The following is a 17,452-nucleotide window of genomic DNA, read 5'->3' as shown; positions in this document are numbered from 1 at the left end:
GAAAGAAAGACATCTATATGTGTTACACATGCTTGTATTATCATTAAACACATTTAACTTGTTTACAAAAATCTCTCTTTCATAAATAAATAAATATAAATGATATATATAAATTAGGCAGATACTCCTCGAGTTGGTCAATTGAAAAGTAGCTCGCCTGCAGAAAAAGTGTGGGCACCCCTGTTCTAGGCTATTCATGCAATATTTAAAAAAAAATGTGAAAAACTGCATTCATTATTCGGTATTTGGTATTCGGCCTTCGGCCAAGCGTTTAAATTTTATTCGGAAATTTTCATTTCGGTGCATCCCTAGTTAGAACCTCGGTTCAAATGAGTGTTGTTATTTGGTGTACTGTCCCTTTAAGAGCGCCTCGGCGCCTCTCAAGTCGCGGCAGACATTTTTCAATGCAAGATTTTTTTTTCTTGCATAAATTATGTTCATGACGTAGTGGCGAAAAGGGCACATTTCTGGCGATTCTCGCCGACTTGGCGCCTCTCATGGGTGCAGGCGAGGTTCCCGGCGGCTTTTATCGGTTGTTGCCTTCGCGGCGAGGCCAGACCCCCCCCAAAAACAAGCCCTCCTTCTTACCCATGCAAATGCTTTTGTGTGCGCAGCCACTGCGCCTGTCTGGGAGCTGAGATGCATTTTTAATTAGGTGTGCCCGACACAAACTGTCACACCAGAGGTTCCTTTCCGAGGGGCTTCACCTGGGAGAGGTAGGTGGTGTGTTTAAAGACTATTGTTTTTTTTTGCAAAGAGAAAAAAAAAGCTGTCGACTCGTCCTTGCTTGCAGCAGCCCGAACTGCGACAGGAAATGAGTTAGGTTTAATATGCAATGCGCCGCATTAGCATAATTTATATATTTATGATAAAGAGAGAGCGATACATAATGCTGCTGTCCTAAAGTGACCGAGGAGGCTGGAGGTGGAGACCATGAAGACAAAGTTTTGGCAGCAGCAGCATGTCTGTCATCATCTTGGATCTCATTTTTTAGGCGTTTCTAGTTTGCATCAGTGTCTTCCCACACACACACACACACACACACACACACACACACACACACACGTGTATTTCATACCTTGTTGGGACCTCCCAAAAAATGCCTACCTCTTTTTAGATGTATAAAGAAGTGTATTTACAACATGAATAATACATACATACTATGCAAATATGAAAAAGCTTGTTGGAAAAAATGAGTTGGAATTTCACAAAAAAGGTCACAATTTCACAAGAAAAACTTAGAATTTTGGCAGTATTACAATAAAAGTCGTCATTTTACTCAATGCAAGTCAAAATTTTACAAGAAAAACTGTACATTTGTGCAGTATTATGATCAAAGTTGGAATTTGACTCAATAACAGTCGCAATTTTACCAGAAAAGCTTAAAGTTTTGGCAATTTTATGAAAAGAGTAGTAATTTCATCATCTTGGATCTCATTTTTTAGGCGTTTCTAGTTTGCATCAGTGTCTTCTCCCCCCACACGTGTATTTCCTACCTTGTTGGGACCTCCAAAAAGATGCCTACCTCTTTTTAGATGTATAAAGAAGTGTATTTACAACATGAATAATATATACATACTATGCAAATATGAAAAAGCTTGTTGGAAAAAATGAGTAGGAATTTCACAAAAAAGGTCACAATTTCAAAAGAAAAACTTAGAATTTTGGCAGTATTACAATAAAAGTCGTCATTTTACTCAATGCAAGTCAAAATTTTACAAGAAAAACTGAACATTTGTGCAATATTATGATCAAAGTTGGAATTTTACTCAATAACAGTCGCAATTTTACAAGAAAAGCTTAAAGTTTTGGCAATTTTATAAAAAAAGAGTCGTAATTGTACGTGAAAAAAGTCACAATTTTATAAGAAAATATAAACATTTTGGCAATATTCGAATGTGCAATAATATGATCAAAGTTGGAATTTGACTCAATAACAGTCGCAATGTTACAAGAAAAGCTTAACATTTTGGCAATTTTATGAAAAGAGTAGTAATTTTATTCGACAAAAGTCACAATTTTATAAGAAAACTTAGACATTTTGGCGATATTGTAATAATAATCGGAATTTCACTCTGCAAAATTATGACAAAGGTCCTCATTTTACTCCAAAAATGTCACTATTATACAAGAACAACAAAAAAATTGGCAATATTGTGATACAAGTCTGAATTTTATATGACAAACGTCAACATTTTACATTGATAAGTAATCATTTTTCATTAAAAAGCAATAATTTTACAATAAAACATTGCAATATTACAGAAACAGAAAGAATATGAGAAATTGTTCCCACTTTTATAAGAAAAAAGTCGACACCCTATGAGAAAAAGACAGCTTTTAGTAAAAAAAAAAAAAAATGTTGGGGTTGTAATTGTTTTTTAATCTTCATTATTCACTTCAAGTAATTACAGTATGTCACTATATTCATATTTATTTTATTTTTTTTCATAGATTTTGGCCAAAGGGGCGTAATTTAAATTCCTTACACACACTTGTTATTTCATATGTTGTCAATGTGAAAAATCCCTCCTTTTTGCGACCACCCTCATTTTGACCAGCAGGGGTGCCAGTGAGACATTGTCTATTAGATGTAATGTTATTGGGACCATGATTTATGTCATCACTGGGTCACACCTCCTCATATGGAAGATACTTTTCCTTCTTCATGTCTCAAGAAGGCTAGAAAAACACACACACACACACACACATACACACACATACATCTGCACCCAAAGTGCAACACACAAGGGCATGTTTATTACTATAGGTTTCATGTTTACTGTTTCCACTCAAAATGATGATTTGTTTCAGAGACCGGGGGATTTTCTTCAGGAGCCATGAAGTCCCAGGACCTTCCGGCCAGAGATGCCCCGCCGCTTACCGTCAACGAGCAGGTAACTCACCTTTTGACAAAGACGGGGGCGCTTTTAATGATGAAGAAGTCAGCGAAGTCCGTTTCAAAAATGATGTGGAATCAAAGCTTTTTAAAAAATGTATTTAAAGGTGAACTGCACTTTTTTTTTTGGCATATCATTCAGAATTCTCTATTAAAACATAAGCAAGACAATGCCAGTAAAACGTAAGTTATTCTGGTTTTTAAACATTGTAATTTGTAAAATACTCATAACGGTAGTCATTTATTGGCCCCGTTAAAACCCTTTGAAAACCATCCATAAACCGCAAAGAATACTTCCTTTACATCCCAGCAAACACAAGACATTTAAAGGCCTACTGAAATGAGATGTTCTTATTTAAACGGGGATAGCAGCTCCATTCTATGTGTCATACTTGATCATTTCGGGATATTGCCATATTTTTGCTGAAAGGATTTAGTAGAGAACATCGACGATAAAGTTTGCAACTTTCGGTCGCTAATAAAAAAGCCTTGCCTGTACCGGAAGTAGCACACGATGTGCGCGTGACGTCACGGCTTGTGGAGCTTCTCACATCCTCACATTGTTTACAATCATGGCCACCAGCAGCGAGAGCGATTCGGACCGAGAAAGCGACAATTTCCCCATTAATTTGAGCGAGGATGAAAGATTCGTGGATGAGGATAGTGAAAGACTAGGGGAAAAAAAGAGGGCTGTGGGAGCGATTCAGATGTTATTAGACACATTTACTAGGATAATTCTGGAAAATCTTTATCGTGTTACTAGTGTTTTAGTGAGATTATATAGTCATACCTGAAAGCCGGAGGGGTGTGCTGACCGCCAGTGTCTCTGAGGGAAGCCACGGAGGAGGCAAGAGAGTCACAGCTGCCTCTTTGACAGGTGCACGAGGAACGACGCAAGCTCCGCTCATGTCTACGGTAAGAGCCGACTTACTACCACAATTTTCTCAACGAAACCTGCCGTTTGACATGTGGTAGGGAACCATGTTCGCTTGACCACTCTGTTCCATAGTAAAGCTTCGCCATCATCTTTAGGGAATGTAAACAAAGAAACACCGGCTGTGTTTATGTTGCTACAGCCGGCCGCAATACACCGCTTTCCACCAACAGCTTTCTTCTTTGACGTCTCCATTATTAATTAAACAAATTGCAAAAGATTCAGCAACACACATGTCCAGAATACTGTGTAATTATGCGATTAAAGCAGACGAGTTATTGCCGTGATCGGTGCTGGAAGAAATGTCTACTACAATCCGTGATGTCACGCGCACGCATCGTCATTTCGCAACGTTTTCAACAGGATCTTTCGCGGGAAATTTAAAATTGCAATTTAGTAAAGTAAAAAGGCCGTATTGGCATGTGTTGCAATGTTAATATTTCATCATTGATATATAAACTATCAGACTGCGTGGTCGGTAGTAGTGGCTTTTAGTAGGCCTTTAAAAGGGATGCGCACTTTTTTTTCCTTCTGCATATCATTCAGAATTCTCTATTAAAACATAAGCAAGACAATGCCAGTAAAACGTAAGTTATTCTGGTTTTTATCCATTGTAATTTGTAAAATACTCGTAGCAATGGAGCTAAAGGTAGTCATTTATTGGCCCCATTAAAACCCTCAAAAAACGTCCAAAACCCGCCAACAATACTTCCTTTAAAGGCCTACTAAAAGCCACTACTAGTGACCACGCAGTCTGATAGTTTATATATCAATGATGAAATATTAACATTGCAACACATGCCAATACGGCCGCTCTAGTTTACTAAATTGCAATTTTAAATTTCGCGCAAAGTATCCTTTTGAAAACGTCGGTATGATGACACGTGCACGTGACGTCTCGGATTGTAGCGGACATTTTTTTCCAGCCCGATCCCAACTATAAGTTGTCTACTTTAATCGCATAATTACACAGTATTCTGGACATCTGTGTTGCTGAATCTTTTGCAATTTGTTCAATTAATAATGGAGACGTCAAAGAAGAAAGATGTAGGTGGGAAGCGGTGAATTGCGGCCGCCTTTAGCAACACAAACACAGCCGGTGTTTCATTGTTTATATTCCCGAAGGTTCAGATTTACTATGGAACAGAACGGTCAAGCGAACATGGTTCCCGACCACATATCAACCGGCAGGTTTTGGTGAGAAAATTGTGGTAATAAGTCGGCTCTTACCGTAGACATGAGTGGAGCTTGCATCCTCCTGCAGCTGCGACTCTCTTACCTCCTCCCACCAGAGACACTGGCGGTCACCACACCCCTCCGACTTTCAGGTACCATATAATCTCACTAAAACACTAACACAATAAGCAGATAAGGGGTTTTCCAGAATTATCCTAGTAAATGTGTCTAATAACAACTGAATCGCTCCCATTGCCCTCGCCTTTTTTTTCTAGTCCTTCACTCTCACTTTCCTCATCCACGAATCTTTCATCCTCGCTCAAATTAATGGGGAAATCGTCACTTTCTCGGTCCGAATCGCTCTCGTTGCTGGTGGCCATGATTGTAAACAATGTTCAGATGTGAGGAGCTCCACAACCCGTGACGTCATGCGCACATCGTCTGCTACTTCCGGTAAAGGCAAGGCTTTTTTATTAGCGAACTTTATCCTTGATGTTCTCTACTAAATCCTCCCAGCAAAAATATGGCAATATCGCGAAATGATCAAGTATGACACATAGAATGGAGCTGCTATCCCCGTTTAAATAAGAACATCTCATTTCAGTAGGCCTTTAATTTCTTTAAAAGAGAACTGCACTTTTTTTTTTTTTTTTTTTTTTGTATATCATTCATGTCAGAGTTAGTTTGTGACAAACTCCAAGATGCAGAGAAGGAGTCAGGCATTGAGTAAGAAAACATGGTTTTAATTTAAACACTAAAACAAAAGGTGCGCACGAGGCGGATAACAAACTAGGCTATGAACAAACAAATCGGAGGCAGGGAACAAAAAACAGTAAGCTACAAAAAATCTACCAAATATAGCTTACCGCTACGCTGCAATCACACGACCAGTAGGAACGACAAGTACAAAATGACATTGACACGACAGGAGCAACGGGTAACAACGACAATAATCCAACACTGACAGGAGGAAAAAACTGGTCTAAATAGGAGTGGGCTGATTGACTCCAGGTGTGGCCAGGTGCCAATCAGCCGCAGATGAGGGGAAACTGCGCCCAGGGAGAAACACAGGAAACAGACAAAATAAGAGCGCTGACAGGAAATATTACACACACACAGAGGAAACAAAGACAAATGCAGAGGAAAAAACTAAAACATGGCCAAACTGTCAGGGACAATCCTGACAATTCAGAATTCTCTATTTACTGTAAACATAAGCAAGACAATGCCAGTAAAACGTAAGTTATTCTGGTTTTTATGCATTGTAATTTGTAGAATACTTTTAGCAATGGAGCTAACGGTAGTCATTTATTGGCCCCATTAAAACCCTCGAAAAACATCCAAAAACCGCCAAGAATACTTCCTTTACATCCCAGCAAACACAAGACATTGAAACAACGTTGAGGACTTTTTGGAACAGCAACTCAAACCTAACGTTGAAACAACATGCTTTTTGACAACATTTATTCAATGTCAGGTTGTGATGTTGATTTTGTCATGTCTGTTGATCATGTTTTTGTTTGGCCTTGTGCTGTTGGTTTGTTTTTTGGACACTCAGTTCCTGCTTTTTCACTCTCGTTTTGTCACCATAGCAACCATTAGTTTCACCTGTGTCACATTTGGAGTCCGCACCAGTTTTCACTAATCATGTCTTATTATTTAAACCGAAAGTTGCCAGGAAGTCGGCCTGGCGACTATACCTCCACTCTGCTTCATGTCATGTTTCCAGTTTCATGCTTCGTTCACGCTGCTTGTTTCACAGTCCACGCAAGTACATTTTGTTTATTAATGCCACAGTTAGTGTCTTTTGTTTTTTGTCCATAGTTCTGCCTTTGTGCTACTTTTTGTTTTTATAGCCAGGTTTTGTACTTCCGCCCTTGTGTGCGCCTTTTGTTTATTCCTTTTATAAGTGTTAAAATAAAGATGTCGTTAACTTCACGCCTTGCCCGCTCCAACTTTCCTTTGCATTCCGGAAAAAACAAACCGTAAAGTCCACGCTCTGACAGATTTGACCATTGAAATGTGGTCATTTCCCAACCAATGTTCTGCAACATTAATACAACTTTGAAACAACATGCTTTTTGACAACGTTTATTCAATGTCAGGTTGTGACGTTGATTTGACCATTGAAATGTGCTCGTTTCCCAACCAAAATTTTATGCAACATAAATACAACGTTGAAACTGTCAGTTTGTTTGTGACGGACGCCAAGATCAATCAATCAATCAATCAATCAATGTTTATTTATATAGCCCCAAATCACAAATGTCTCAAAGGACTGCACAAATCATTACGACTACAACATCCTCGGAAGAACCCACAAAAGGGCAAGGAAAACTCACACCCAGTGGGCAGGGAGAATTCACATCCAGTGGGACGCCAGTGACAATGCTGACTATGAGAAACCTTGGAGAGGACCTCAGATGTGGGCAACCCCCCCCTCTAGGGGACCGAAAGCAATGGATGTCGAGCGGGTCTAACATGATGCTGTGAAAGTTCAATCCATAGTGGCTCCAACACAGCCGCGAGAGTTCAGTTCAAAGCGGATCCAAGACAGCAGCGAGAGTCCCGTCCACAGGAGACCATCTCAAGCGGAGGCGGATCAGCAGCGTAGAGATGTCCCCAATCGATACACAGGCGAGCGGTCCATCCTGGGTCCCGACGAGTGGTCCATCCTGGGTCTCGACTCTGGACAGCCAGTACTTCATCCATGGTCATCGGACCGGACCCCCTCCACAAGGGAGGGGGGGACATAGGAGAAAGAAAAGAAGCGGCAGATCAACTGGTCTAAAAAGGAGGTCTATTTAAAGGCTAGAGTATACAGATGCGTTTTAAGGTGAGACTTAAGATGCAGAGACTGAGGCAGGCATTGGACAGGGAAACAGGATTTAGTTAAAATATTAGAACAAGAACAAACAAAGGGGTACTAACAAAGGACGCGCACGAGGCGGATAACAAACAAAAGGGTCTTTAGCATGGAAGCTAGCAAGAAACAAAAAGGGGCCTAGCGTGGAAGCTAGCGGGTAGCAAACAGGAAAACAGAAGAAGAGTGCAAACAAAACGGAAGCAGGGAACAAAAAACAGTAAGCTACAAACAGATATCGAAAGATAGCTTACCGTACGCTGCAATGACTCGGCATGAAACGACAGGAGCGACAATACGGAAGTCATCGACAAGACAAATCAGTAATCCCGCACTGACTGGAAGACAAAGCAGGTACAAATAGGAGCGGGCTAATTGACACCAGGTGTGGCCAGGTGCCAATCAGCCGCAGCTGAGGGGTAACAAAGCACTCAGGGAGACAAACATGATGAGAGCAAAATAAGAGTGCTGACAGGAACTAAGGACAGGAAATACTAAACACACAGAGGAAAAACTAAAACACAAACAAACTGTCAGTGGCAAGCCTGACAGATTGGGTATAAAAGCAGCTTCCATGAAATGCTCAGTCATTCACAAACAAGGACTGAGTCACCACTTTGTCAACAAATGCCTGAGCAAATTGTCCAACAGTTTAAGAAAATTTCTCAAGCAGCTATTGCAAGGAATTTAGGGATTTCACCATCTACGGTCCGTAATATCATCAAAAGGTTCAGAGAATCTGGAGAAATCACTGCACGTAAGCCATGATATTACGCCCCTTCAATCCCTCAGGCGATACCGCACCAAAAAGCGGCATCAGTGTCTAAAGGATATCACCACATGGGCTCAGGAACACTTCAGAAAACCACTGTCAGTAACTACAGTTCGTCGCTACATCTGTAAGTGCAAGTTAAAACTCTACTATCCAAAGCCATTTATCAACAACACCCAGAAACGCCGCCGGCTTCCCTGGGCCCGAGCTCATCTAAGATGGATTGATCCAAAGTAGAAAAGTGTTCCGTGGTTTGCCGAGTCCACATTTCAAATAGTTTTTGGAAACTGGACGTCTTGTCCTCCGGACCAAAGAGGAAAAGAACCATGCGGACTGTTCTAGGCGCAAAGTTCAAAAGGCAGCATGTGTGATGATATGGGGGTGTATTAGTGGCCAAGGCATGGGTAACTTACGCATCTGTGAAGGCGCCATTAATGCTGAAAGGTACATACAGCTTTTGGAGCAATCCAAGCAGTGCTATCATGGACGCCCCTGCTTATTTCAGCAAGACAATGCCAAGCCACGTGTTACAACACTGTGGCTTCATAGTCAAAGAGTGCGGGTACTAGACTGGCCTGCCTGTAGCCCAGACCTGTCTCCAATTGAAAATATGAAGGCTAAAATATGAGGCAGGAGACTGTTGAACAACTTAAGCTGAACATCAAGCAAGAATGGGAAATAATTCCACTTCAAAAATGCGTCTTCTCAGTTCCGAAACCTTTTACGGAGTGTTGTTAAAAGGAAAGGCCGTGTAACACACTGGTGAAAATGCCTTTTTTTGCAATGTGTTGCTGCCATTAAATTCTAAGTTCATGATTATTTGCTAAAAAAAAAACTGAAATATTTTGTCTTTGCAGTCTATTCGATTGAATATAAGTGGAAAATAATTTGTTGTATTCTCTTTTTATTTAGCATTTACACAACGTGACAACTTCACTGCTTTTGGCTTTTGTAGTTAAAGACCAATACAATCCAGTACCTATTGTTTTGTTGCTGATATCGGATCAGAACACCTCCTATTCACCTTAAGGAAGAGCTCGTATGCTCCAAGTTGGGTATTTCCTACATTCCATGAATGCATCTGAAGCAGTCTGGTAGTTTTTAGGGTCCGCAGCCCCATTGCAAAAGGACTCCACAGGAGTCCTTTTGCAATGGGCCAAGGACCCTATTGAAACTGCTGTGTTTTATTATTATTCCGCACCTTCGCACCCTAATTTGACCCCCTTAACATGCTTCAAAACTCACCAAATTTGACACACACGTCGGTATAGCAAACCTTCCCAAGTTATTAAGCAACCAAACCCCAAAAATGAAAATTGCGCGCTAGCGCCCCCTAGGAAAAAAAACAACAGACTGCTCATAACGTCCGTTAGGAATGTTGTAGAGACATGAAACAAAAACTTCTATGTAGAACTGACTTATACCTACAATTCAAAATTTTACTTTCTCGGGCAAAAACCTCTTCAATACAAAATTTTCGCAAAAAATGCTATTTTTGCCTCTTTGAACTGTAATTTGACCCCCTTAAAATGCTTCAAAACTCACCAAACTTGGCACACACATCAGTACTGGCAGAAATTGCGATCTCATGAAAAAACTAAACCCGAAAATTAAAAAATGCGCTCCAGCCCAATTTTTGAATAAAACACAGCAAAAACTGCTCCTAGGAAGAAAACACAAACAAAATCGCTTGTAACTTCCAGTAGGAATGCCGGAAAGACATGAAACAAAAACTTCTAGTTAGGTCTCACTTAGACCTACATTTAGATAACTGACATCCTTCGGCAAAAATCAACAGGAAGTTAAAAATTACCCCTTCAAAATAAAAGTTTTGTAAAAACCCGTCACCTTTTTCAAACGTAAATTCCTCCGAGTGCGTTTGTCGTTTTGGCTTCAAACTCGCACAGGAGAGAGATTGAACCCTTTTGATTAAAACTATCCAACAAAGTTTTGATTACTGCTCCGGTTTTGATTTTACGAGCCTTCAAAGAACCCCTGCGCAAAGTTTCCTAAAAAATTTAATTTTTGCCTCTTTGAGCTGTAATTTGACCCCCTTAAAATGCTTCAAAGTGCAAGTTAAAGCTCTACTATGCAAAGCGAAAGCCATTTATCAACAACATCCAGAAACGCTGATCTGTAATTTGACCCCCTTAACATGCTTCAAAACTCACCAAATTTTACACACACATCAGGACTGGCGAAAATTGCCATCTGATAAAAAACCAAACCCCAAAAGTCAAAATTGCGCTCCAGCGCCCCCTAGGAAAAAACCCAGACAAAACTGCTTGTAACTTCTGTTAGGAATGTCATAGAGACATGAAACAAAGACTTCTATGTAGGTCTGACTTAGACCAGGGCTTGGCAGCGGCCAAAGGCGGACCCGACCAACGCTGTTTGCAGCTTTAATATAGTTGGTTTCTCGTAGAATTACTAACCCCTCGAAAATCAAAAATTCTCGATGAATCTTCAGGTCATCGTGATGTCTGGTCAGGAGACGATACGCGTGCTGGAGGTGGGAGTCGACGCGTCTTCTTCGTTGGTACCGGAAGGGAAGAGGATTGAGGGCGAAGCAGTGGAGGGAGGGGCTCAACCCGACGGCAACCGCCCACCAGGCGACCAGGCCGGACCCACGCAGCAGGCGGCGCCCGCAGCGGCTCCGCCCCCTGCCCCGCCCCCCACCGCACAGACGGCCACGCCCATTAGCATATCCCTGCCGCAGCATCCAGCGGCCGCCGTCGCCGTGCAAGGTTGTCCGCAGGTATGACGTGAGTACACGAGCACTAGGGGTGTTAAAAAAATAATAATGATTTGAAATGAATCACGATTCTTAATTGGTTGAAAAAAAAATCGATTTTTAACTAATTGTTTCCTTTATTTATTTATGAAATGTTGGGTAGAATTGTGTTAAACTCAACCATTTTTTTTAAAGTCATACAGAAACATATAGAGAGAGGAATGTAGTTAATTAAAGAACTTGGCATACAACCGTGTTAAAAAGTATTGATTTTGAATCGATTTGGAGTCAAATCGTTACCCCCATGAATGGAATCATATGGTACCCAAAGAGTCACAGCCGGAGTGAGTATCCTCAACTTTTAATTGCACTTAAATGTAGAATATATTTATATTATTTATATATATAATATATGTTATATATTATTTATTATTATTATTGTCTATTGTGAGCGAACTGTGGTGCTGAATTTCCCCCAGGGATCAATAAAGTACTTTCTATTCTATTCTATTCTATTTTAATTAAGGATGTCCCGATACAACTCTTTCCTTCTAAGTATTGCCCGAAACTGATATTGATCCGATACGATATCAGCACAGATTATACATTTGGGACACATGTGGGATCTTAGCCAAGGATGTCGTTTTGGCTTGTGCAGCCGTTTGAGACCCTTTTGATTTAGGGCTATATAAATAAACTTTGATTGATTGATTGATTTACTATTTTCAGAATCAGAAATACTTTATTAATCTCTGAGGGGGGATAAAAATTTTACGCACAATCACATTCAAGATTAGACAAACATTACACGGAGACAGAACAGGATCAAACATTACAGGGAGACAGAACAGGATCAAACATTACTGGAGACAGAACAGGATCAAACATTACAGGGAGACAGAACAGGATCAAACATTACTGGAGACAGAACAGGATCGAACATTACAGGGAGACAGAACAGGATCAAACATTACAGGGAGAAAGAACAGGATCAAACATTACAGGGAGAAAGAACAGGATCAAACATTACAGGGAGACAGAACAGGATCAAACATTACAGGGAGACAGAACAGGATCAAACATTACAGGGAGACAGAACAGGATCAAACATTACAGGGAGACAGAACAGGATCAAACATTATAGGGAAACAGAACAGGATCAAACATTACAGGGAGACAGAGCACGATCAAACATTACGTGGAGACAGAACAGGATCAAACATTACGTGGAGACAGAACAGGATCAAACATTACAGGGAGACAGAGCAGGATCAAACATTAGGTGGAGACAGAACAGGATCAAACATTACAGGTAGACAGAACAGGATCAAACATTACGGGGAGACAGAACAGGATCAAACATTACAGGTAGACAGAACAGGATCAAACATTACAGGGAGACAGAACAGGATCAAACATTACGGGGAGACAGAACAGGATCAAACATTACGGGGAGACAGAACAGGATCAAACATTACGGAGAGACAGAACAGGATCAAACATTACGTGGAGACAGAACAGGATCAAACATTACAGGGAGACAGAACAGGATCAAACATTACAGGGAGACAGAACAGGATCAAACATTACAGGGAGACAGATCAGGATCAAACATTACGGGGAGACAGAACAGGGTCAAACATTACAGGGAGACAGAAAAGGATCGCTGACGAGTCTGCCAACTTCCGGCGCCCCTTACAAAAAAGGTGAATTACAGGTAGACAACAGGTGGGGGGTATCAGTCTAAGCCTGGGCCAGGGGGGGAAAAACTACTCATAGCCATAGCACACATCCATCTTACATGTGTGTAAGAGGGAAACATCAAAGAACACAAAGGACATTAAAGACATTAAAAGAGAAGAGCTGATGCAAGCAGCCTCTTCTACAAACAGCTATGAATAAAAAAGTAAAAGAAACATCTACACTGTGGTGGCCTCTCCGGTGTTCCTCGCCATCGTCTTCTGGGGTGGGGGGAGCATGGCCAGAGACTGGAGCAGACCCAACTAAGCAACCAAGAGAGCCGACTCCACTCTCGGCCGCATTTGAGGTCCTTTCCAAGGTTTCTCATAGTCCTTCTCATCGACGTCCCACTGGGTTGTGAGTTTTTCCTTGCCCTTATGTAGATGTGGTTGTGACTTGTGCATCCCTTTGAGACACATGTGATTTAGGGCTATATAAATAAACATTGATTGATTGATTGAGAGACGTCCCCAACCGATGCACAGGCGAGCAGTCCACCCCGTGTCCCGACTCTGGACAGCCAGCACTTCATCCATGGCCACCGCAGAAAAGAAAAGAAACGGCAGGTCAACTGGTTTAAAAAGGAAAAGAAACGGCAGAACAACTGGTCTAAAAAGTGGGTTCTATTTAAATGGACTACAAAACAAGAAAAGCCCAACCTAGTGTGCTTATTGGAAGACATCCAGCAGCAGGACTGCTTCTTACTGAGGTTGTACAGACAAGCAGATATATTATGTTCTTTCTGCTGATATCAATAGCGTTATGGGATCGGGACACCCTATCTTTATAGTCCGTTTGATGTTTTGACCTGACAGGTTCTGTCCCAGGAGAGTTTGGCCTCTCTGATGACGGCTGGCGTGTTGGCCCAAACCAGCTCCCTGAGCCAGCCCTTGCTCATTCCCATCAGCATGGCGGGATCCATCGGCGGCCAGGGAGGCCTCGCCCTCATCACCCTGCCGGCGACCAGCGTGGCCAATCTGTCTGGACTCGCCGCCGCCGCCGCCACCACGCAGCACGGAAACCTCCTCAAGCTGCCTTTTGCTGGCCTTCAAGGTATGCAGCCGGGGGTGTGAAACCACGTGTATGACACTTGTTGTTTACTAACGACTTATTAGCACTATTAATGCAGTATACTTGCTCATGAATGACATGTTCTCTTTTACACTTTGTCATGCACTCCCAAACATTTTAATTAGAGCACTTACAGCTGGGGGTCCCCAAACTTTTGACTGGGTTAAAAAAATTGGCCAGGAGATATATATATGTGTGTGTGTGTGTGTGTGTGTGTGTGTGTGTGTGTGTGTGTGTGTGTGTGTGTGTGTGTGTGTGTGTGTGTGTGTGTGTATGTATATATATATATATATATATATATATATATATATATATATGAGGTGGCGACTTGTCCAGGGTGTACCCCGCCTTCTGCCCGATTGTAGCTGAGATAGGCGCCAGCGCCCCCCGCGACCCCGAAAGGGAATAAGCGGTAGAAAATGGATGGATGGATGGATATATATATATATGTGTGTATATAAGTATGTGTGTGTGTGTGTGTGTATATATATATATATATATATATATATGTTTATATAAGTATGTGTGTGTGTGTATATATATATATGTGTATATATGTATGTGTATGGATATATGTATATGTATATGTGTATATATGTATGTGTGTGTATATATATATATGTGTATATATATGTGTGTGTATATATGTGTATGTATATATGTGTATATATGTATGTGTGTATGTATGTATATATGTACAGTATGTACATATATATGTGTATATAAATATATGTACAGTATGCGTATATATGTATATATATATGTGTATATAAATATATGTACAGTATGCATATATATATGTGTATATATATGTATATATATATGTATGTGTGTATATATATATATATATATATATATGTGTATATAAATACATGTACAGTATGCGTATATGTATGTATATATATGTGTGTGTGTATATATATCTATATGTATATATGTGTGTATATATGTGTATATATATATATATGTGTATATATGTACATGTGTATATGTGTACGTATATTTATATGTGTGTGTATGTATGTATTTGTCTATATATGTGTGTGTATATATCTGTGTGTGTATATGTATATATATGGGTGTGTATATATATATGTATATGTGTATATATATATGTGCATTTATATACATATAAGAAAAATATATATGTATATATATATATATATATGTATGTATGTGTGTGTGTGTGTATATATATATATATATATATATATATATATATATAACAACTAATATATATATATATGTGTGTATGGGAAAGGAAATTTATGTCGTCATCGGACTTGGACAACCATAAGCAAGCATGGGAAAGGAAATAAGGACATAAGTAAAGGAAATTAAATGAGCTCAAATATACCCACAAATGAGGCCTAATGATGCAATATGTTTATACAGCTAACCTAAATAGCATGTTAGCAGCGATTAGCTTGCAATCATGGATTGACCCAATATGCCTGATAAGCACTCCAGCAAATCCACAAAATCAATAAAGCTCACCTTTGTGCATTCACGCACAGCACAAAGCGTTTGGGGGACAAAATGAGACAAAGAAAGAGTGGCATGAAAGACATCCTTTCTGTGGCAGCATCGGAGAAAGTCGTACATGTAAACAGACTACGATGACTACTACTCTCATCAGTGAAGCATGTTTCGTATAAACTGGGAGATTTCTAACAATTAACAAGGTTTGTGTCATGCAGAAAATATATAAGAACCAAAAATATATTTTTTCATTTTCACACATCTCTGAAAGAGGTCCAGGGAGCCACTAGGGCGGCGCTGAAGAACTCTACAGCCCGGGTTGCTGACCCCTGAGCTAGAACAATGCTGTAAAAAGGTTAAAAAACACTTTAAAAGCACACAAAGTAGCAATTAGCACATTAGCTACTGACAGTAGTGACGCCCGCCCTTCATGGCACACAATGGGGGGTGAAACATCAGCACATGGCGTTATAAAACATGTACACGTGTACATGTCAGTATGCGGTCGTGACGTCCCAACATTGTCCTCTCTGCCGCCCTCAGCTGCCACAGTTTTGAACTCAGTCCAGCCTCAGCTCCAGACAAGCACTCAGGCGCTGTTCCAGTCTCCGGCGGCTTCCATACAGACCGCCTTGCAGCAGTCCCAGCCCGCCTCGCTCGCCAACTCCCACGGCGAATGTGCAGCTCAAGCCGCCCCGGCAACGGTCGCCGCCGCCTCCCAGGCTAACCTCTCTGTGGCGGCGCTCCAGACGGCGGGGCTCTCCATCAACCCCGCACTTGTAAGAACGCCGAGTCACAGGTTTACCTACCTCTCACCACGTTAAAACAAACAAACCTCTTACTTTTCCACGTAGATCAACGCTGCCTCGCTCGGAGCGCAGACTCAGTTCCTCAGTTCGCTCACCTCCACTCCCATTTTCACCAGCGCCATGTCCAACATAAGCCAGATCCTGACCACGGCACAGGGACAGGTGGGTGTTTGGCTTTGCTCTTCCAGATAGAATAGAATGGACTTTATTGTCATCATACAAACCCTGTTTCCATATGAGTTGGGAAATTGTGTTAGATGTAAATATAAACAGAATACAATGATTTGCAAATCCTTTTCAACCCATATTCAGTTGAATATGCTACAAAGACAAGATATTTGATGTTCAAACTCTTAAACTTCATTTTTTTTTTGCAAATAATAATTAACTTTGAATTTCATGGCTACAACACGTGCCAAAGTAGTTGGGAAAGGGCATGTTCACCACGGTGTTACATCACCTTTTCTTTTAACAATACTCAATAAATATTTGGGAACTGAGGAAACTAATTGTTGAAGCTTTGAAAGTGGAATTCTTTCTAATTCTTCTTTTATGTAGAGCTTCAGTCGTTCAACAGTCCGGGGTCTCCGCTGTCGTATTGTACGCTTCATAATGCGCCACACATTTTCCATGGGAGACAGGTCTGGACTGCAGGCGGGCCAGGAAAGTACCCACACTCGTTTTAACGAAACCACGCTGTTGTAACACGCGGCTTGGCATTGTCTTGCTGAAATAAGCAGGGGCGTCCATGATAACGTTGCTAAGAAGACAACATATGTTGCTCCAAAACCTAATGGTGCCTTCACAGATGTGTAAGTTACCCATGCCTTGGGCACTAATACACCCCCATACCATCACACATGCTGGCTTTTGAACTTTGCCCCTATAACAATCCGGATGGTTATTTTCTTCTTTGTTCCGGAGGACACCATGTCCACAGTTTCCAAATATAATTTGAAATGTGGACTCGTC

General features: G+C 40.9%; 1 protein-coding gene across 1 annotated transcript in view; it reads left to right on the top strand.

The window, feature by feature from the left end:
- The first annotated feature begins 399 nt into the window (after window positions 1-399).
- The window catches only part of pou6f1 (POU class 6 homeobox 1), a 58,892-nt gene continuing 41,839 nt past the window's right edge, over window positions 400-17,452 (top strand). Inside the window, exons 1-6 of the mRNA XM_061902616.1 lie at window positions 400-716; window positions 2,815-2,897; window positions 11,115-11,402; window positions 13,934-14,171; window positions 16,215-16,450; window positions 16,526-16,642. Coding sequence (XP_061758600.1) covers window positions 2,841-2,897; window positions 11,115-11,402; window positions 13,934-14,171; window positions 16,215-16,450; window positions 16,526-16,642 — 936 coding nt within the window. The 5' untranslated portion in view covers window positions 400-716; window positions 2,815-2,840. The remainder of the gene's footprint in view (window positions 717-2,814; window positions 2,898-11,114; window positions 11,403-13,933; window positions 14,172-16,214; window positions 16,451-16,525; window positions 16,643-17,452) is intronic.

This window comes from Nerophis ophidion, linkage group LG06 (genome assembly GCF_033978795.1).
Source record: "Nerophis ophidion isolate RoL-2023_Sa linkage group LG06, RoL_Noph_v1.0, whole genome shotgun sequence".
In the NCBI taxonomy this organism is placed as follows: domain Eukaryota; kingdom Metazoa; phylum Chordata; class Actinopteri; order Syngnathiformes; family Syngnathidae; genus Nerophis; species Nerophis ophidion.
This window is presented reverse-complemented; position numbering and strand designations above follow the sequence as displayed.